This window comes from Mercenaria mercenaria, chromosome 12 (assembly GCF_021730395.1).
Source record: "Mercenaria mercenaria strain notata chromosome 12, MADL_Memer_1, whole genome shotgun sequence".
NCBI lineage: Eukaryota > Metazoa > Mollusca > Bivalvia > Venerida > Veneridae > Mercenaria > Mercenaria mercenaria.
Window position 1 is genome coordinate 9,211,432 of NC_069372.1, and position 22,239 is coordinate 9,233,670.

The following is a 22,239-nucleotide window of genomic DNA, read 5'->3' on the forward strand; positions in this document are numbered from 1 at the left end:
AACAGGCGGACAGTTGAAAACTAATATGCCTCCCTACTGGGGCATAAAAATATTACAAATTCACAAGTTCAGGCTGTTTTGATGTTTCCACGCTATATTTGGCACTGTCTGATGCGATTCCATTGCAAAATGGAACAATTTATTTTAAACGAATCCAATTTAGCACTTTATACAGCGTAAAATCTTATACGGTATAGTTCTGTCCCTATAATGGAATTTATCACTTATCAAACAAGTGCGCAAAATGGCGGCTTACTATTTACCGAAAAAGAGACATATAATATCATTAACAGGCAGGAAACACTCGTTTCGTTCAGTTTTATGAACAGAGAAAGACTTTGTTGGTTGGAAGGGTGATCGTTTCGTTTAACCGAGTAGAATTTTTTTAAACATTTACCAGTCAAACACAGACTTGTTTAAACATGTAAACATAGGAGCCTTACAGCAGGTAAAGTTATGCATCTTGCCACACAAATGTCAATATGATCAAGTGTTAATTAAGTCATGAAGAATTATACTGAACTTCATAAAAAACTTTAACCAACACAGACACCAGTAATGGCAAAGTGTAATATTTTCAACCCTCCTTATTCTCTTGAATAGTCATGTTCAAAATGGTAATTATCAGGACTCAACATATGCTTGGAGCACACTTGTTGCACCTATATAATGCAGTTTAATAAAAATAAACCGGAGGTAAAGTTTTATGCAGAAAATAGACCAGGATGCAAACTATTACTGGGAATTTTCAAATGATTTCTTGGAAGATACAGATCACATCTTCATACACTGTCACTACATAAGATACTTTAAATTCACATTTTGACATTTCACTATGGTATTTCATTTGTTTTCGATGATTAAGCAAATGTTATCGATTTGCCTATGTAAGCAGAAAGTTTTTTGAGAATATTTTCACCTTTATCATTTACCTGCCATATCTAAATCGTTCACAGAAAAAACATGATTAAAATAATGTGCTATAAACCAGGTACTTGGAAAAAATGAAAATCAGGGTATTCCGTGTTTGACAGAAAAAAGGTATCTGATAATCAGGCTTAGTGACTACTAGTGGTATAATAAAGCTTGCATCCATGTGGGTGAATAAAATATGATGATAGAATATTTATAAGTAAAAACAAACACCTTTAACAAGAGGACCGTGATACCACAGATCGCTCACCTGAGTTTCAGAGCTTTAATAAGCTAGAGAGTAAGCAACTTTGAAAGAGAACCATAATATGCAGGCAGTATTTATAAGTTGATTACATAAATCAGTGTGACAGATGACAAACAGTTCATACTTCTTAGGTGTTTTGATGTACGAGGAAGGCCACAGCGGTGCCCCTCTGTGCAATGTTTCAGGCATGGGCATGCAGGCAGCTGGGTAGAACCATCAACCTTCAGTAAGCAAGCTGGATTGTTACCTCTTATGAAGAATTGTAACCCCTAAGCGAGACTTTAAACCCACATCGATGACAGACAATTGTTTTGAGGGACAACCCCCAATGTTGGTGGAGGAAGAACCCTGGTGCTTCGAAGATCTCCAGGCACTATATCATCACACCTGGCACTTGATTAGAACCAACGACCTTCCATAAGCTAGCTGAATGACTTCCTCAAATGAAAATTCTACACCAAAAGTAGGGCTCGAACACATACCGATGAGCAGCAAGTGATTTGAAGTCACGGACCGTAACCTACTGGTCACCGAGACCTTGAACCTCACTGCCAGGTTTATTCACTCTACATGTCGTCTTGATAGGGGTGACAACAGCATGCAGACACTTAGCTATATAAAAACCCTTCCAGTGGTATATAAGGTATAAAGCAGACATGAAACTAGAAGATGCTTTTGTAGAAAAAAACTAGAAGATGTTTTTGTAGAAAAGTGCATGTTTCCCCCAATGCATAGTCATATAGGCAAGAAGTCAATAGGGGACAGGAGCAAAAGTCAAAGAGACAGTGATGGTTGACTGCAACAGAGATCATCTACTTGGCATGTCCAATCATCCCATTTAGTTTCAACATTCTGGGCCTAGTGGTTCTCAAGTTATGAACTGGAAACGGTTTTCCATGTTCAGGCCCCTGTGACCTTGACCTTTGATTGAGTAGGGGTCATCTACTTTTCATGTCCAATCATCCTATTAGGTTTCAACATTCTGGGTCAAGTGGTTCTCAAGTAATTGATTGGAAACAGTTTTCTATGTTCAGCCCCCTGTGACCTTGACCTTTCATGGAGTGACCCCAAAAACTATAGGGGTCATCTACTCTGCAAGTCCTATCATCTTATGAAGTTTGAAGGTTCTAGGTCAAATGGTTCTCAAGTTAATGACCGGAAATGAATTGCTGCAACCTTGACCTTTCATACAGTGACCCCAAAATCAATAGGGGTCAGCTACTCTGTATGTCCAATCATCCTATGAAGTTTCAACATTCTGGGTAAAGTGGTTCTCAAATTACTAACTGGAAATGGTTTTCCATGTTCAGGCCCCTGTGACCATGACCTCTAATAGAATGATCCCAAAAAGCAATAGGGGTCATCTACCCTGCATGTCCAATCATCCTATTTAGTTTCAGCATTCTGGGTCAAGTTGTTCTCAAGTAATTGATAGGAAATGGCCTCTGTGACCTTGATTTTTAACAGAGTGACCCCAAAATCAATTGGAGTCATCTACTCTGCATGATCAATCATCCTGTGAAGTTTCAAAATCTTGGGTCAAGTGGTTCCCCAATTATTGATCGGAAATGGTTTTGGAAATGGAAAACGGAAATGTTCGCCTAGGCCCGTGACCCCAAAAACAATAGGGGTTGTCTACTCCATAAGCCCTGCACCCCTATGAAGTTTGAAGGTTCTAGGTCAAATGATTCTCAAGTTATTGATCGGAAATGATGTGTGACGGACAGACAGACAGGGCAAAAACAATATGAAAGCTATCTGACCTTTGACCTAACAAAGTGATAAAGACCATTTTAGTGACCCGAATCTACTGACCTGCACATTGTCGTGACAAGGTAAACGAGAAATGCTTCTTTTTTGAGATATAATTATGAAAGAATAAGTTTAAACTGTTTGACATTTGACCTTTAAGTGTAACCTTTACTGTAGACCTAGTGCCTATGGTCATGCATAATTTTCATCATACTAGCATGGTCAACAGTAGTACCCAGTTATTTGAAAATCAATCAAACTGTCTGAAATAAAGTTGAACTTTGACCTCCCAAGTGTAACCTTGACCTTGGATGTAGTGACCTGGGTCATATCCGATTTCAATCACATTATCATGGTAAACATTTATAAACAGTAATCTGAAAATCAAAATGGTTTTGGATATTTGCCTCTTTAAAAAGGTATCAAAGAGGTACAGACAGACAGGTATAACCATGAGGTATATATGAGCCGCGCCACGAGAAAACCCACAGTGGGTTTGCAACCAGCATGGATCCAGACCAGCCTGCGCATCCGCGCATACTTTTGGAGATAGTAACTTGCATGTAATAAGTTAGTCTTTGTGATAGTAACTTGCATGCAAAACTTAAAACAGGATTTTCTACGTCCAAAAGGGGGCATAATATGGCCAAATTACATGTCAGTGTAAGGGGACTTGACCCAGTGAGGTTGGTGATTGACCTAGAAAAGAAAAAAAAAAAAAAAGTTTCAAAGCTAGATGCCTTTAAATGATAGCTATTCGTACTTGCATGTAGAATACAGAGCTAACAAGAGTGCCAGACTGTCACAAAATACGCCTGTCATCGAACCTGGCCTAATTCAAGGGGCATAATCCAAGAGTGCAATTTGGGTGGTTATCGTACTTGGCCGAGATATTATGCCCAAAAAATAGTCAGCAAGTTTGGTGAAGATCGGATGAAAATTGTTCGACAGAGTGCGGACAAGGCTAAATTTGCAGTTTTTTAGTAATTCAAGGGCCATAATCCAACAGTGCCTGGGGCGATTTGGCTGGTTATCAAACTTCGCTGAGATATTATGCCCACAAACATTGTTAGCAAGTTTGGTGAAGATCAGATGAAAACTTCGACTTAGAGAGCGACAAGGCTAAATTCCCAGTTTTTTTGAGTAATTCAAGGGCCATAATCCAAGAGTGCCTGGGGCGATTTGGCTGATTATCGAACCTGGCCGAGATATTATGCCCACAAACATTGTCAGCAGGTTTGGTGAAGATCTGATGAAAACTGTTCGACTTAGAGAGCGGACATGCTTTGGACGCCGACCGCCTGCCCGCCCACCAGGTGTTCACATAATACGCCCCGCTCTTTCAGAGATGGGCGTATAAAAATGCACAGCAGAGATAAGGAACATGTGCATTGTGTATCAGATCAGGGAACAAGAGTGCCAGAATGTCACAATATACGCCCGTCACAGCAAATTTCTTTACACTAGCACCTGTATTTGCAAATGGAATTTTAATTTTGTGGTTGTTTATTAATTATTGTAATTCTTTTTTTTCTAAATCCACATAAAAACTCCTTACCAGGTAGAGATACCTTAAAATACACCTAAAATTTGAAAGTAACATCAATGTTGTACCACAGAAAAGTGGTCTTGGTTTTTCCCTACGGTCAATTATAAAAAAGTTACAATATAAGTTATTTATAGTAACAACTAAGGGAAGTTAAAAATAATTTTTTTTTTAAGTCCACACAAAAAATCCTTACCAGGTAGAGATTGGTCAAAATACACCTCAAAATTGGATGTAACATGCATGTTGTACTACAGAAAAGTGGTCCGGATTTTTCCCTACGACTAGTAATGAAAAAGTTACAATATAACCTATTTATAGTAACAACAAAGGGAAGTAATTCTAAAGAAGGGACCTGCGCATGACACTTCGTCTCATGATTGTGTACAATTGTGCCAAGTTACATCAAAATCCCTACATGCACGAAGAAGAAATGCTTCGGACAGTCATTCTTGTATCTGACCTTTGGCCTCTAAGTGTGACCTTGACCTAAGACCTAGGGACCTGGTTCTTGCGCACGACACTCCGTCTCGTGGTGGTGAACATTTGTGCCAAGTTATATCAAAATCCCTCCATGCATGAAGAAGAAATGCTCCGGACAAAGTTATTATTCTTGTATCCTTTGACCTCTAAGTGTGACCTTGACCTTAGACCTGGTTCTTGCGTTTGACACACCGTCTCATGATGGTGAACAATTGTGCCAAGTTACATCAAAATCCCTCCATGCATGAAGAAGATATGTTCCGGACAAAGTCATTCTTGAACTTGACCTTTGATCTCTTAGTGTGACCTTGACCTTAGACCTAGTTCTTGCGCATGATACTCCATCTCATGATGGTGAACAACCATGCCAAGTTTCATTAAAATCCCTCCATGCATGAAGAAGATATGCTCCGGACAAAGTCTGTGGACACCGCCCGCCCACCCATCCGCCCGCCAGGGGCGTTCCAATAATACGTCCCGTTTTTCAAACGGGCGTATAAAAAGTGTGTGATCTTTCAATCAATGCCCTCTAGTAGTTACTTAGATACCAGTAATGTCTGACTGATACTAATTCAATTGGTTATAATAATATATCAGGGCTACTATTATAAATCACTACTAGGCAACAGTGATAATTTAATTTTAAAATGTTTCATTTAAAATTATCAAGTAATGAAATTTAAAATAAAACTGTTTTAACACTGGCCAAGTTATTCATACCATGATCTATTCCATTGGCCCTTGGCCTTTGATCCATGCATTAAACCTTCATTTGGATCAATTATAGGGCAATTATAAAAACATGGTTATGTTTATTAACATAATGATACTCAACAGGAGAAAGTCTGAAGTTTTGCAGGTATGAAACTGATGCTCATATTCTGATCAACATCTTGTGTGATTTTATCTTTACACAAGCAATCCCAAAAGATACTACAAGCAGAACAATGAACAACAAAATATTTCCTATCTATTACAGTCAAAACTCATTTTAAGACTCCTTTAAGTTACAAAGGAGCCTTTAACGTCAATATTTTTCCACATTGATGTGTAAATTGTAGTTATTGACATCATTAATTTTGTGATACCATCTTAAAGTGTGTCATCCTTTTTATATGCATGGATAGTACACTGACGAGATATGAAAACGCAACAAACATATTCCTGAATATATTTTTTTTTACTGTAAAAAGCATCACCTTAAAATGTTCATCACATACACATTTCGATACTCTATATCCATTGTGTTAATTTTACGGTCTGTTGTGCTGATTAAATTTGAACACAATGGGTATAGAGTATCGAGATGTGTATGTGTTGAACATTTCAAGGTGATGCTTTTTGTAGTGAAACTATATTCAAGCATATGTGTGTTGCGTTTTCATATCTCGTCAGTGTACAAGCTTTTGGTGTTATAACATCTGTAGCAAAGTAAATATCTTTGATGGTAAAAACTTTAACCAACGCCGATGCCAGGGTGAGGAGTATAGCTCTCCATATTCTTCAAATAGTCGAGCTAAAAAATGAGTATCTTGTCCATCAACATCATTCAATGTTCTTAAAATGCACAGGTAGCCTGCCCGCTTAGCTCTACAGGGAGAGAGCAGATCTATGGATTGCAGGTCGTGAGTTTTATCTCCATGCAAGATATGTTCTCCGTGACAATTTTATCAAAGACACTGAGTCCGAAATCATTCGTCCTCCACCTCCACATCATGTGGGGGAAGTTAGCAGTTACTTGCGGAGAACAGGTTTGTACTGGTACAGAATCCAGAAACACTGGTTAGGTTAACTGCCTGCCGTTGCCTAACTGAAATACTGTTGAAAAACGGTGTTAAACCCTTAACAAACAAACAAAATGTGCAGGAATGTCATTACTGTCTGATCACACCAACATCATTTCCTTTTGACTGATGTGTTATACGGCTGTGGTACTTTTACCCTCCGAGAGGGTATGTGTACAATTCTTTTTAAAAAGGAGTGTTAACAGTGCATTTTAGCATATGAGAATTTCAGTTAATGCATGTTTACTCTACAGTTAAAGCACCTGTTAAAACACCCCCTGAAAATGACAAAAACATTGTGCTCTACCTCCACAGCAGAACTTGTACATATTTCTCTACAGAAAGTTATACAAGCTTATTAACCGAAAAAGTTTTGGGTGTATTTGGTATTATATTACATTAGGTGTGCCAATAACATACTGGCATACGTGCCAATATCACATGGGCAAGTCAAGTGGTAACAGCATAATTTTATAACGTAAAATTGTTATTATCTATAGTAAGGTATATACCCATAATAATATTAGACAAGAGCACTGCCTTGCGGGTGCAGACGTTCATCTGATTTTTTGTCTCTGTATAATAGAAATATTTACCTATGATTTTCTAAATTCAAAAGGGGCCATAATTCTTGCAAAAAGCAATGCAGAGTAACAATACTTGCTGTGCCGTGTCAGCTTTTCATGGCGAATAACAGCTCCAAGTTTAAAAGAAACAGCTTTGACCGTAAAGGAGAAAAGTTGACCTAAACGCAAAACTTAACCAAGAAATATGATATTTTCTAAGTCCAAAAGAGGCCATAGTTCTTGTAAAAAGCAGGATGGAGTTACGTTTCTTGCTGTACAGAGTCAGCATTTGATGGTGAACAAGTGTTGCAAGTTTCAAAGCAATAGCTTTGATAGTTTAGGAGAAAAGCTGACCTAAACATAAAACTTAACCAAGAAATCTGATTTTCTAAGTCCAAAAGGGACCAGAATTCTTGCAAAATGCAGGATGGAGTTATGTTTCTTGCTATACAGAGTCAGCATTTGATGGTGAACAAGTGATGCAAGTTTCAAAGCAATAGCTTTAATAGTTTAGGAGAAAAGTTGACTTGAACATAAAACTTAACCAAGAAATATGATATTTTCTAAGTCCAAAAGGGGCCATAAGTCTTGCAAAAAGCAGGATGGAGTTATGTTTCTTGCTGTACAGAGTCAGCTAATGATGGTGAACAAGTGTTACAAGTTTTAAAGCAATAGCTTTGACAGTTTAGGAGAAAAGCTGAATAAACATAAAACTTAACCAGGCAATGCCGATGCCAATCAAGTGATGACAAAAACTCTTTCTTTTTTCCAAAAATCAGATGAGCTAAAAATGACCAAAATAGCACATTTATAAAATATTTACTTTACAATCAGTTAAAGCTGGTTAGAAAGTTGGGCATTCATTCGGTAAAAACAGATCACACTTATGTAAAACTGGACAAACATGAGAAAATAATATTTGCTTGAATACTCAAAAAAAACTTCATTATCCATTTCCTGCCATTTAAGATTTTTCATTCTTTTATTCTCCCTTATTCTATGTGACACTTTTTATTGGTAAAAATTAACTAACCCGATCATTAAAATTAATCAAAAGGAAGATAAACCTTTATCATGTTTGGGACGATGCTCCAGAGTGGGCCCTGCATATTAATGGAAGAAGAAGAGAAGAAGACCTAGAGCCCCATAAAAACATACTCTAATGCACTCTGTTTGTAACAAGCAGACTGACTGGCACTTGAATTCAAATTTGCAACAGTGTAATTCCTTCACTGTCACCATTAAACTAACCTGCGATCATTAACATCCTCATATACTGTCACAACTCTAATGATAACAACATATTTAACCCTAAAATTTAAAAGTGTGAACAGAAAAGAATTTCACAAAACTGTGTAGTATTTCCACACTTCCATGACATGTAATAAAACATTCGCACATGTTTCCGAATGAGTTATATTTTAAATGGAGTCGAGCTTTATTAAAAAACATCTGGTAACATAATTATCCAATAATGACAAATTCTCAGAATAAAGTCTTTTTGATATCATGTACTAACTGGTAACCATGATGAGAAAGTTTTAAGTCATTAAACTTACTGAATAAACTTATTGTGGGGATTGGGGTAGAGGAGGGGGATATGCTGACTAATTACATCATCATTGAATAATAAACAAAATAGTTCATGATGTGATCTTTGCATATATATTTTAGTAGTCTAATATCATAACAATGCCTGTAAATAAACTTATTTCTAAAATTAGTGTTTTAACAAGTCCATTTACCAAATTACTATTCTTGTTTATTACTATGCATGTCAAGTGATTTTAACTGAACATAAGTAAAATTCGATATCAGTAAAATACCAAATGATTTTTTTCTTCTATCATAAATTAAGACAAAAGGGCCGTGATGGCCCTAGATCGCTCGTCTGAGTTAGATTGCTTGTTTGAACAGTTCTGGTGGATAGTTATGCAAGGAAAATGTTAGCCTGGGAATCCAATCTGACAATTTCTAACTTTTTTTACCTGCAAATTGACAAATTATTTCTAAACTGACTAACACATTTTAGGTGAAAATAATTTCTCTAAAAGATCCGTAAGAAGTGAGTACTCTGAAAGTGACTAGTGGTACAAACTTATTGAGAAGTGTGGAAAGACATTGGAGGAATGATGACATAGCATATCAAGAGAAAATATCAAACGAAAAATTTTGTAAATATCCCACCACAACCCCTGGTGGCCATGTTTTTTGACAAAACAGAATAATTTGTACAATATTTGTAAAGGATAACCAAAGGAACATTTGTGTAAAATAATGTTAAAATTGAGCCTGCTGTTTCTGATAAGATTTTTAAAGTTTCCAATATATACATATAGGGAAAAATGAGCATGCCCCTGGTGGCCATGTTTTATTTTTGATGAATTGTAATAATTTGAACAGTCTTGGTACAGGGTCACACAAGGACCAGTTTTGTGAAATTATTTTAAAATCGGGCCTGCTGTTCCTGACTTGAAGATTTTTAAAATTTCCAATATATACATACTGGGAAATGACCAAACCTTTTTTGACAAATCACAAGAAATTAGATTATAATCTGCCCTACAGTTTCATACAAGAATTGTTTTTAAGTTTCGACTTCATACATATACTGAAAAGTGATTATGCCCTCTGGCAGCCATGTTTTTTTGGCGAACCAGAATAATTTGAAAAAAACTTGGTAGAGGGTCACAGGACCATTTGTGTGCAATTATTTCAAAACCAGGCAAGCAGTTTTATAAAAGAAGATTTTTAAAGTTTCCACTATTATATTCATATAGTGAAAAGCGACCGTGCTCTCTGGCAGCATGTTTTTTGACGTTTCGACTATATACATATAAGGAGAAGTGACCACACCCCTTGGCGACCACATTTGTTTAAACAAACTTGGTAGAGGTTTATATAAGGACCCTTTGAATGAAATTACTACAAAATCAGACTTGCTCAGGAGATGTTGTTTGAAGGAATGGCTATTTTAAGCTCTTATGGCCCCTACTTGCAACCAAGCTAAACGGTTTTAATAATTTTGTAAGAAAATCTTCAAAGGAACACAGGCCAAGTTTAATCAACTTCCACAAAACGGTTTTCAGAGGAGATGTCGTTTGAAGAAGTGTGGATGGACGCCAGACAGACACCAGCTGGACGTCTGACAGTGAGTGACCCCAATAGCTAACCCCTAGCACTTTGTGCTCAAGTAAGCCAACAAGTGAATTTAACCCAATGGCAGGACCAATTCTGGCCCCAGGGGCAGGATTTGATTAACTTTGGTTGAGGATATATAGGCAATGCTACACACAAAATACTTCATCTCTCGGCCTTGTGGTTTTTGAAAAAAAGATTAACAAAGTATTTTTTCCATTACCTTGCCTTACTGGAGAAGAAAGCAAGAGTTCCACATGGATAGTAGAGGACTATCCAGATCAAATTTAATCAACTTCCACCAGACAGTTTCAGAGGAAATTTTTTTTTCAAGAAAAGTGTGGATGGATGACAGACAGCTAGTGACCACAATAGCAGACTTAGAGCACTTTGTGCTCAGGTGAGCTAAAAATAAACAGTTAGTGTTGGCATTTTTACTTCCAGTAATACTAGAGAATATAATCTAGTGTGGTTCTGATGTTAACGCAAGGTGACTCTGTAATGATGTATATGTCTTTAATAGACAAGAACTAGTTAAAGTATGTTTGCTTCCTTTATCATACCTCATTTTTATATGATATGCAAAACTCAAATAGACCAAATGTAAGAAATTCTTAAAAGTTGTATAAACAAGTTTGGTCTATATTTAGAAAACAAATACACTGTAACATTTTTAAAATGTGTATAAAAAAACTTTGGTCTATTTTTAGAAAAATATACACTGTAACAATCTGTTATCAGATTTAAAATACTGTAACAGATTATGGGAGATTTTTTTCAAATTTTGTTGCGTGTGTTTTTTGTTTGTTTGTTTGTTTAATTAATTGATGAATGTCTTTCATCAGTCTGAACTAGTGGATTTTAATCTGGAAACAATTTCTCAAATTCTGAAAAGGCTGAATTACACATTCTTAATCTTTTTGGTATCATAACACAGAATCACCATGCCTTTCATGGGACGGTAATATTGTCAACTTTCTGGGAAAAAAACAAGAGCTGTCTGCTGACAGCGCGCTCGACTATTCAAAGAATTGATGGAAGTATGGGGTCAAAATATTACCAGAGATTTTCAGACAAAAGAAGAAAAATAGATAAGACAAACAATATACCTGTATTTGTGGAACTGGACAAGTCTTGCACTATATGACAATGTGCGACCATGATGGTAAGCTAGTGTTCAAAGTTTCAAAGCCATATATCAAACAGTTTGGACAAAAACTGGTATGGTATGCAAAACTGAACTAATTTCTATGTCAAGAAAGGGCTATAACTGAGCCAACGTCCTTTTCCTAGTTATGTAGTCTTGCCTACAGATGTAGACTATGACGGTAAACAAGTGGTCAAAGTTTCAAAGCCATATGACAAAAAGGTTAGGCAAAATATGGACTGGTATGAAAAATTTAACTGATTTCCAAGTTCAAAAAGGGCCATAATTCAGCCAAAACAGTTGACAGAGTTATGTACTCTTGTCTATAGATAAAAATCGCAAGGATAAACAAGTGTTGAAAGTTTCAAAGCCACATGTAAAATAATTTCGACAAAATGTTGACTTGTACAAAAACTGAACCATATTTCCAAGTCCAAAAAGGGCCATAATTCAACCTAAATAGTTGACAGAGTTATGTACTCTTGTCTACAGATGGGAATCATGATGATAAGCAAGTGTTCAAAGTTTCAAAGCCACATGTCAAATACTTTTGACAAAACGTGGACTTGTACGAAAACTGAACCAATTTCAAAGTCCAAAAATGGCCATAATTCAGCCAAAATAGTTGACAGAGTTATGTACTCATGCCTACAGATGTAGTTCATGATTGCAAACAAGTGTTCAAAGTTCAGTGTTCAAAGCCATATGTCAAACAGTTTATACAAAATATGAACTGGTACGAAAAATTTAACCAAGATTTGTAAGTTAAAAGGGGCCATAATTCAGACAAAATCCTTGATGGAGTTATGTACTCTTGCCTCAAACAGGACATGGTGATAGTACACAAGTGTTGAAAGTTTCAAAGCTTTATCTCAAAAGGTTTTGTCAAAATGTGGACTGATACGAAAAACTTAACCAAGGTGTGACACAGACGCCGTGGTGAGTAGGACAGCTCTACTTATTCTTCGAATAGTCGAGCTTGAGAAACTGTTAGCTTTGGCTCTACCTTCACTGACAATTTCACTCATGCTGACAATTTTTACTATTACACTCAAAGAAATGAAATACTTACAAAAGATTTTTCTAGTATAACAATTAAATAGTCTCAGTTTCAATGAAACATGTAGTATATAGTAAGTAAATGCCAATTAATTTTTCAAAGCAAACTTGCCAGTTAACAGCTCTTTTATTTTTTAGAATTATGTAAGTATCACATTCACTGAGCCACAGCTTTTAGTAGGATTGTAAATACTGTCAACATGAGAGGAATTCTGTCAATCAAGATGGAGCCGAGGCTGACAGTATTTTCTTCGTATGCTGATAATTTTACTGTCCCATAAGAAGTAATATGATACACATTTTATTACACAGAAAAAAAGAAGAAGACAGAATTTAAATTCACTCTTATTATATATAGTCTTAAAATTAATTAAGAAAATGTTTCAGAAGTGCTTTCCAGTATATGTACACTGTTACTGTGCCGCTCTGTGTTAAAATCAGGGATATTGTGAAACAAAAACTCCCAGTATCTTTGACAATAAAAAATCTATGGCAGTAAAAACTGTCAATGTGTTGACAGTATTGTTTTTGCATAAATTACAGAGAGTAAATTTTTGGAAGAAATAAAATGTCTAGCATTTGTATTATGTGAATTTCACACTGGCAATAAAACACTGTATAATAAAACAAAATATTGATCTCATTGTGTTTTGATAATAGTGTAGTCAACATTCAGAAAAAAATTGTCAAGTCAGCTCCACCTTGTTTTTTGACAAAATTTATTTTCCATTAAATGCAATGTGATGTTTCATATATCTCACTTATATTTTAAACTCCCTTTTAACTTGTATCAGATATTTTTACATTTCTGTCATAAAAATGCTGTCTTTACTACTGCCAAAAATCCTGTAAACGCATGGACAGCTGACACAAATTCTGCAAGTTATAAAACCCTTCATGATTTTTATGCTGACAGGCTCAACAATTACATCTTAATTGGACCTAACATTGAATTTATAGTTTGTTGTCTTCTTAATATACTTTTCTTTTCTAAATACCAGCAATTGTTACTGATTTGTAAAATCAAATTCATGCATTATTTGACATCTGTTAATGTAGGTATAATTAAATGAAAATATCACACTGCTTTGAGTGCAACAGAAAATATTCTTAATATGGGCAGAATACTATCAACCCGAGGCTGACAATATTTCTCCTAAAATTTACAATATCACTGTCCCTCGAAAAGCAATCTGACATTCGTTTTATTATACCGAAAAATTAGAAAATTTTCAAACTACATTATATCACAAATTAATTGAGAAAATGTTTCAGAAAAAATCTTAATCCCAGTCTTTTAAAGATACATACATCAGTACTCCGTGGCCTCGCATTAAGAAAGCTGACAAACTGTAAAACTCCAGGCATCTCAGGCAGTAAAAACTGTTGACACTTTCTGCTAAATTACACCAACATGCTATATGGAAGATTTTCACTGGCAATAAAAAATGAGATATAATAAAATAGAATATCACATTGCTTTTTGCGGGACACCAATATTCTAAACATTCAGCAAAATACTGTCAAGCTCTAACAATATTCTTCTCATAATGACAATATTTAGTGTTCCACTCAAAGCAATGTGACATTCATATACTGCTTATTTTTTCACAGACTGCAAGATGTATATCATATATGGGTACTGATGCCATAATACAATAGCCCATGTTTGCAGATCAGCATTAAGAAATGGGCATTTGTCACCAATACCGCTATCAATCACAATTCAAACCTAATTAAATGATCATCATAAATTTGGAAACAACCTGACAAGCACAGATATTCGCCTGTATCCTCTTTCCTGAAAAAGTTCATCGCATCTTAAAGGCGTGTTACAGTAAATTTTAAGTTATTATTTGAGCTGCCGTTTCCTTTAACAAGGTTTTACTTGATTTAACCTTAAATACTAGATAATACAATTCATATTATGCCCAAAGGGTCCAAACATACATTTTCAGATTTAAAATCTATCGACTAGATTTGAATTTATTGCCAAAAAAATGGTTTTAATACGAGTATTTCCAACAGTAAATTTCAGTCATTTTTTGAAAACATAATGACTGTTTTAAAAATTCAATTTTAGCATTATTAATTCTACAGATGGATCGTCATAAAACGTCCATGCAGGCTGATCATGGTTTGCACTGTTCACTATTCTGATCAGAAAATTTTCAGTGCACACCCCTTCAAATAATAAATGGTATTGCCCAAATTGAGTGATGGACCAGCCCATTTTAGAAATTTAGCTGTCTAAGTTAATATAGATATCATTAAAATTATCAAAGTTTCCCCTATCACCACAGGAAGCCTTCAGAGAAATGTGTAACTAACTCATATCAATTGCAGAATAAGCAATTAACTCTTAAAATAAATCTGTTTCAGATTTGTTTATTCAAACAGTAAACATTTTGTCTTTTCGTAAGAAAACAAACCTGTAGCTGCGAGTAATAGAATGTCACCAAAGACCAATCTGTCATGCACTTCAATCTTAACCTTTGCTAGGAAAAATCATATAACACACAAAACACACACAAATTTATGTAGAATAATTTAGAAAATACTTAAATAATGATTTGAGCCGTGCCATGAGAAAACCAACATAGTGGGTTTGCGACCAGCATGGACCCAGACCAGCCTGCGCATCCGCGCAGTCTGGTCAGGATCCATGCTGTTCGCTTTTAAAGCCTACTGCAATTAGAGAAACTGTTAGCGAACAGCATGAATCCTGACCAGACTGCGCGGATGCGCAGGCTGGTCTGGATCCATGCTGGTCACAAACCCACTATGTTGGTTTTCCCATGGCATGGCTCATTTACATATTTCACAATGATCAAAAACAAGCACTGTATAATTTATCTACAGCTTAACATGATATCATGTTTCAAATTCATGTTCAATTCAGTTGGAAATAGAAATAAAATTACTGGCCAAAGTAAAAATGTCTACAGTGCAATCCTAAGAGTGACCCAAGATAAACCATGAAACATCTATAGAACGATGTGTACTGGTCTGATGATTTCTATATATCAACTATTTATTCAAAATGTGGCAAAATATTCAAGAAGTTAAATACCTGTTTCATCCCTGCTTATCTGTGAGTAGAAGTTCATCAAAGTATTATGATCCGCCGATTCTTGCGCAAGCTTCCTCGTAATCTTCGTTGACAGTGGGGGGATTGATTTCTGTAACGATAAGAAAATAACATTGTTTTCGTAAATAAATATTACAAAACTGAAAGAAAAAAACTGTGAACCCCATTACTTACGACTGTCACTGTAAGCTGCTTTTGTTTTTTCCCACCCATCAGAGACCTCTGTCTGTATAAATATCTGCCGAAATAAACAAACGTAAAGTGTATTTTCCCAGAGCATCTGAAATAAAGATGACAAAATAGTTGTAAAGTTGTATGTTGTGGTTTTTGTGACCGTTGCTAAATACACTTCAGTCTGTAAATGAATGCAGATAAGTTTTGCAGGTAAATACATAAAATTTCAATGTCATTTAGTCACTAATCTATATATTATTCACCATTTCATATAATATATTCAGCCTGTATCAATTCTAAATATTCCACAAATAAGTCAGAAAATTTATTGATAATTACAAATTTAACAAAAAATATATATATAGCAATTCAGAGATATACAATATTAAAACGAAAAAAAAAAATGAAAACCATACATACAGAACATGCACTCGTAAGATAGCTTTTCCAAGATAAAATATTCTAAAGTTCTGTTATCTTATCATTAATTTTTTATCAGATTATATGTAAACATGTTTATCAGAGTCCTAAATTTTGGTAAAATAATTGTGCTTGTTTATAGTGCACCTGCTATGTATATGTCAGTTTTGTTCACTCAACATGAAAGCATTTAAACATGCTTAAAGATCTTACACATCAAGATTGCTTCCTGTAAAATAAACTCATGCACCAACAAACATGACAAATTTCATCCTACCATTTATTTTTATTCCGAAATACAAAGTTTTGCCCAGAAAATAAAGCAATATTCCATAACGATCTCAAAAATGGGCGACTTTGGGTAGCAACTGTATCTGGACATTTCATTTACATTTTTTATCATATATCTAAACTTTACAAGGAAACTTGATAATATCTCAAACATTAAACATATTCATTTTAACAAGAGCAATCAGCAGAACAGCTACCTTAACTTGTCATAAATATCTATTATGAGGTAACTAGAAAAGACTATTCTTACACAAAGTTTGACAGTTTAACGATGTAAAGGGCCAGTCAATTACTATTTAGTTAAGAAACTACATCAAATAGACAATAAATTTGAAATGAATAATGCCATATTCAAAACTTCAACCAACATTATTTTGAGGTTTGACTCCAGTGACCTTGACCTTTAAGTTACCTGACAATATATATCAGAAGATGTCAACTTCCGACAGAGGTTAATCCCGACATCAGGTACGTCAATACCGAGGGTCGTGGTTGAAATATAAAATGATACTGAGAACTATGCAAGTCATAAAACTTTAACCCGAAAGTGAAGCCAATGACTACATCGCTTCTCATTCTCCAATAGCCATGCTAATCACTGAAATAATATTAAACTCAGACAGCGACATCTTATATCACAGATCTGCTTTATTTTTTAATTATTTTTTTTCGATTTAACGTTGCACCGTCACATGATAGGTCATATGGTGACTTTCCAGCTTTAATGATGGAGGAAGACGCCAGATTTGCTTTAGTCTTACATGTTTCTTCTTTGCTAATAAAGAACTGTAACAGTATTCAAACTGCACAGAAAAAGACAAAAGTGTGTTCATTACAAATATGTGTTTATCCAGTCTAATTTTTCATAAGTATAAAAATCTTCCACATATAATTGTGTATAAATTATTAGGTCAATAATCAATGTAACTGACATTTAATGTATGGAAAAAAAACATTTAATTTGAGCTAAAGTTTAGATTTTTATTAAAGATTTTATAGGATTCCATTGACATTTCCCACTGCCTCTCATGCTTGCATAAAGATGTACCTTATGCAATTTTCTTTTATAAATACATCTTACTCAGACATGAATTTCTGTTCTATTTTTAGTAACAAATGATAAATGTTAACTAAGCATCCTACAGTTGTCACAATGAATTATGGCTGGTCAAAATACTTTTTTTTCTCACACATGAAATTTTATTTCGTTTTAACACAAGTTATCTCTTTTTAAATTTCAATCTGTATCATACTATTATATCCAAAATTCCATTTGTTTATAAAATTTGAACTCCTACTGACACTGAGAAATAAATTTGTTATAATGACACACTATATATATTTTCTGGTATAAAATTTGCTGTGATGAATTTAATTCATAAACATTTAATTCAGTGGCAAAGATTTCTTTATACTGTACCACACGGACGTATCTTTTCAAAGAAACTGCAGAGATGCTTGACAAATGAAGTAAGATCTATGCAAATGTATCTTGGGTTCAGAAAATCATTCATTCATTGTTTTTATTTACATTATCGCATTTTTATATCTGTTCTTTTAAATTGATACTATATAGCCATATATTTGTAATGTAGGCCAATGAGAATAAATTATATGCCACAAAGATTTTAAAAATCTACCACTACTTAATAGTATTTGTCTAATCTGGCAACAAGAGCCAACAACAACAACAGCAGCTATAATGTAGGACATTCTACTATCAGCATACATTTTTTCAACTGCGGTAAAAATGCAGGACAGGAAATTTCTGGCAAATTATATATACAGTCACAGACATTCTACACAGAAACTCCCACAGACACCAGAGAATGCAACAACGAATACATGTTTTCATAGTAAATTTGTAAACAACAACTACATCAGAAAACATAAAACTCTATTTCTTCGCAATTGGTGTGGCATATAAAAAGCTGTATTAGTCATGTATACCCGGTGTAACATAAAAAAAACAGCCTAAACACATCAAGGTATTTGTTACCATATCATCCGGCAACATGGCATTTACCATGCGAATTTGTATAGTATGGTACATAATCTGTCTAAATATAGAAACATATTACAGAAGACTGTTTCCTAAAAGCTGAAATAAAATATAATTTCAAATATCTAAACTGATTTAACAGAAGGATATGTGATCAACAATTCATAATAGCTCTACAAAGAAATTATTGATGTCTTTTTTATTCCAAGTATCCAAAATTAAAATAACTAAAATAAATTCAAATAAAATTAAGCAAAATACAAAAAGAGAAGCTTTATCAAACCTGTCTTATCTGCAAACTACACAAATGACCCAGTCATAAACAGTTCTAACTGATACACAGCGTAACACACTACGCCGTGCGATGTTTGTACATGTACCTTTAACTTCTGAACGAGTACATGTTTATCGGGCCCTGGAAACGCATATGTAAAACACCGAAGACACCCATAGCAAAATAAATCAATACACAAAGACAAATATATGTAAAAAACGAGTGCATAGTCTAGACAAACTGCAGAAAAATATAATTTGTGATATAAACAAACTGACCATATGCATGAATATATTTCTTCATGAAATCGTAGGATGAATATCAATTTATTTTCCTATGTTTCACCCCGCTGCATGCTTGACTACACTCCTTCGATATACAGCTATATTTTTGATAAAGTTGAACAAAGTTTAATCATTCAAAATGATAATTATTCAATATATGAGTTTAAATCAACTAAAAAAATATTTACCTGTCGTTCCATTGTCCAATATTGTTAAACTAAGCGATAACGAAGCTGATATTTGTAAATTAATTGGCACACATCTCCGCGTTGTTTGGAGTGCCTCAAAATAATGGCGGTCACATTGACAAGGTTTTCGCGAGGTGTGACGTCATCAAAGCAATCTTCTTTCTGCGCTAGAACATCACAAAATGGGCAATATCTTGAGGCTATTTTAGGAAAAATGACTTAGAAAATGTACTTACCCGTTAGAGTGCACCTGTTAAAACGATTTTTATTCGTTATTAACCTCCCAAGCAGCAAATAACTGAAACAGTGTCAATAAAATAACTGTGCAATGTTAAACCAGAGCAGGTTTAACTTTTGTCTTTGCCATCCCATTATGTACTGATAAATAATAGTAGTATTTGACTAAACCGACGGTCTTGCATGCATGCATGTAAAATGTCAAACGGGGTTTCTAGCGAAGTAGTGCAAAGCTGGATGAAAAGCAGGTCAAAATGCAGTATTAGCGATGTGCATGTCGGTTATACCTTGTTTAATTACTACTGGTATCCTTGCTCATATAGTCTATCAACTGGTGTTGATCATTCTCTCCTTAGAACTGACTGTCAATTAGAGTAAAAATTATCCGCTCTTGTAAGAAAACATGTTTATTTTCAGATAGTGTCAAATATCATTTATGAACGCTAATGTATATATACGTAATTAGGGTTCCTGCGTAATGCATAAAATTACACCTGGTGGCACCTACATGCCTTTTCATAGGCCTGCACACACAGATTTATTTATTCCCATATAAAAGAAGCTGATGTACATCTTAACAGGTCTGTAATAATAAATTAGATTACATGTCATTTTGAATACATCTTGTATATTAAATAGCATTATTGTTGTTGCTTATAGCAACACTTAATACATAAATGATTCTTCTATAAAACATATGTTTATATTATCTCAAATATTTTTTTCAGTGTACATATACACATATAATAGACATTAGTATCTGAATGGACCGCGAGTTAATTTGACCCCCGATCCCCGGCAACATCTTCCAAGTATGATTTAAAGGTCCATGGATACAGCTTGTATTTTATATTAAAACAAATAAAAGCAGCTCTCTCCAGTGGATGTTATGAATATCAACGCACATGCGATAAAATCGTACATCGATTTTCCTTAGAAGAAGAATTACATTCTTAGAAAAGCACTATTTCCAGTGTTGTACAAGAACACAAGTCTCTTAAAGGGAGGTAATAAAAATAATTGCTTCAATAATACTCTCTACTATGTTAAATGATATTCAAATCTTTGACAACTTTATGAGAAAACAATTATCGGAAGTAGGATTTAACAAATATAAAGATAATTGAAATCCTTTATGTTCATAAGAAAGTATGGCAGTCATAATTAACAAAGGCATTATGACCCTTAATCATAATGTAATCATAATGTGACGTCAAGTTTATGTTTTGAACATAAATTATGGTAATTTTCTGTTATTCGTTTTATCAGTTTAGTCATATAAAATATTTCTTATAGGTCTGAATATCTGATTTACATTGTAGAAAATATCATTGAATCCATCGTTACCTCCCTTTATGACAGTATTAATTGTTCATGTGCAACATTGAGAGAGGTGCTTATCTAGCAATGTATCTAAGCATATCCTTAATTTGGACGCCTGCTTTATCTGATTTTAATAGAGAAATAAAAAATATTTTTAAACTTAAGGAAGGATGACAGAAAATGCAACGTTAACGTTAACAATAGTTATAAAAGCCAACATTAATGAGTGTGGCGTAATTGAAAAAATCCCAAACAAGCGATAAATGTTGAACACGTTACAATTTTATTGATTTATTTAGATTTTCGATTTGAGCCTTCAAAGCTCGCACTTGCTTGAAACTTAAGATATTAATTGGACAAAAGTTTAGCAGCAAAGGCAACATTGAACTACTAGAGAATTGATTGAGCATTATCAACATCCTTGATTTGTTTTTAATGACTAACCGTTCTTTGACATCTGTCAAAATTATCGGTATGTTCGATTATCTAATCAATTTTTTTACGAGATGTATTATCCGTAGCCTATTCTAATGGAAAACTAACTCCAAGTTTACCAAACAGGGAGCCATTGACGTTTTAGAAATTTAAACAATACCCCAAACAAACAGACATGTAGTCTACTAACAACCAAACAGTACAGCAACAGGTTATTTTTTCTCAACAATAAAATACTATATTGATGAAATACTCTTTCTCTTTATGCATATGTACATAAGGGAACCTTTATGGAGACGTTCTTAATAACCTAACAACAACAACAACACCACATACACGAATACTTACAAAAGCATGTACAGCTTGTCCTGGGGTTTCATCTACAAACATTAATATATATGGTCATTAACGACCTAGTTAATCGTTCAAGACACTTAAACATTTTTTCGCAATTCAGAAATAGAATAAAGTCAATTTGAGATAATACAGCCATACACACTTATATTTTTTAAGTCTCTGATCACGAAAACGTTGCAATGGACAAGGTTTCTGAATTCATTCATTAATCAGTCATTTGGAGAACGTTTTGACTCAAATTTAATATCGCCGAAATACCACAAGTTTCACTTATTTCCAGGGCAACAGTTGAATTAATGTTTCTCTGTCTACAATACATTAGTGAATGAAGAAAAAGCTGTATACGATAATACTCATGAGATATTTCCTAAAATGATAACCATAAAACGTCGTCAACGCGACAAACCAGAAAAACAATACTCCAAAATTATGTATTTTCACATATATATTTATATCTCCTCCTTAAAAACATGCGACTATGTGCCAGCAAAACGGGCTGGTACACGAA

At 34.4% G+C, this 22,239-nt stretch overlaps 1 protein-coding gene across 3 annotated transcripts in view; it reads right to left on the minus strand.

Annotated features, from left to right (window-relative positions):
* Positions 1–19,756, minus strand: part of LOC123534247 (uncharacterized) — a 36,580-nt gene extending 16,824 nt beyond the window's left edge. Inside the window, exons 1-2 of one of the 3 annotated variants that reach the window (XM_045316414.2) lie at positions 19,616–19,756; positions 15,729–15,837 (exon numbers count right to left, since the gene is read on the minus strand). In XM_045316414.2, coding sequence (XP_045172349.2) covers positions 15,729–15,765 — 37 coding nt within the window. In that variant the 5' untranslated portion in view covers positions 15,766–15,837; positions 19,616–19,756. Of the gene's footprint in view, positions 1–15,728; positions 15,838–18,916; positions 19,023–19,379; positions 19,529–19,615 lie in introns of those variants that run through there. The other 2 variants (XM_045316413.2, XM_045316415.2) reach the window with 2 other exon arrangements.
* Positions 19,757–22,239: the final 2,483 nt, after the last annotated feature.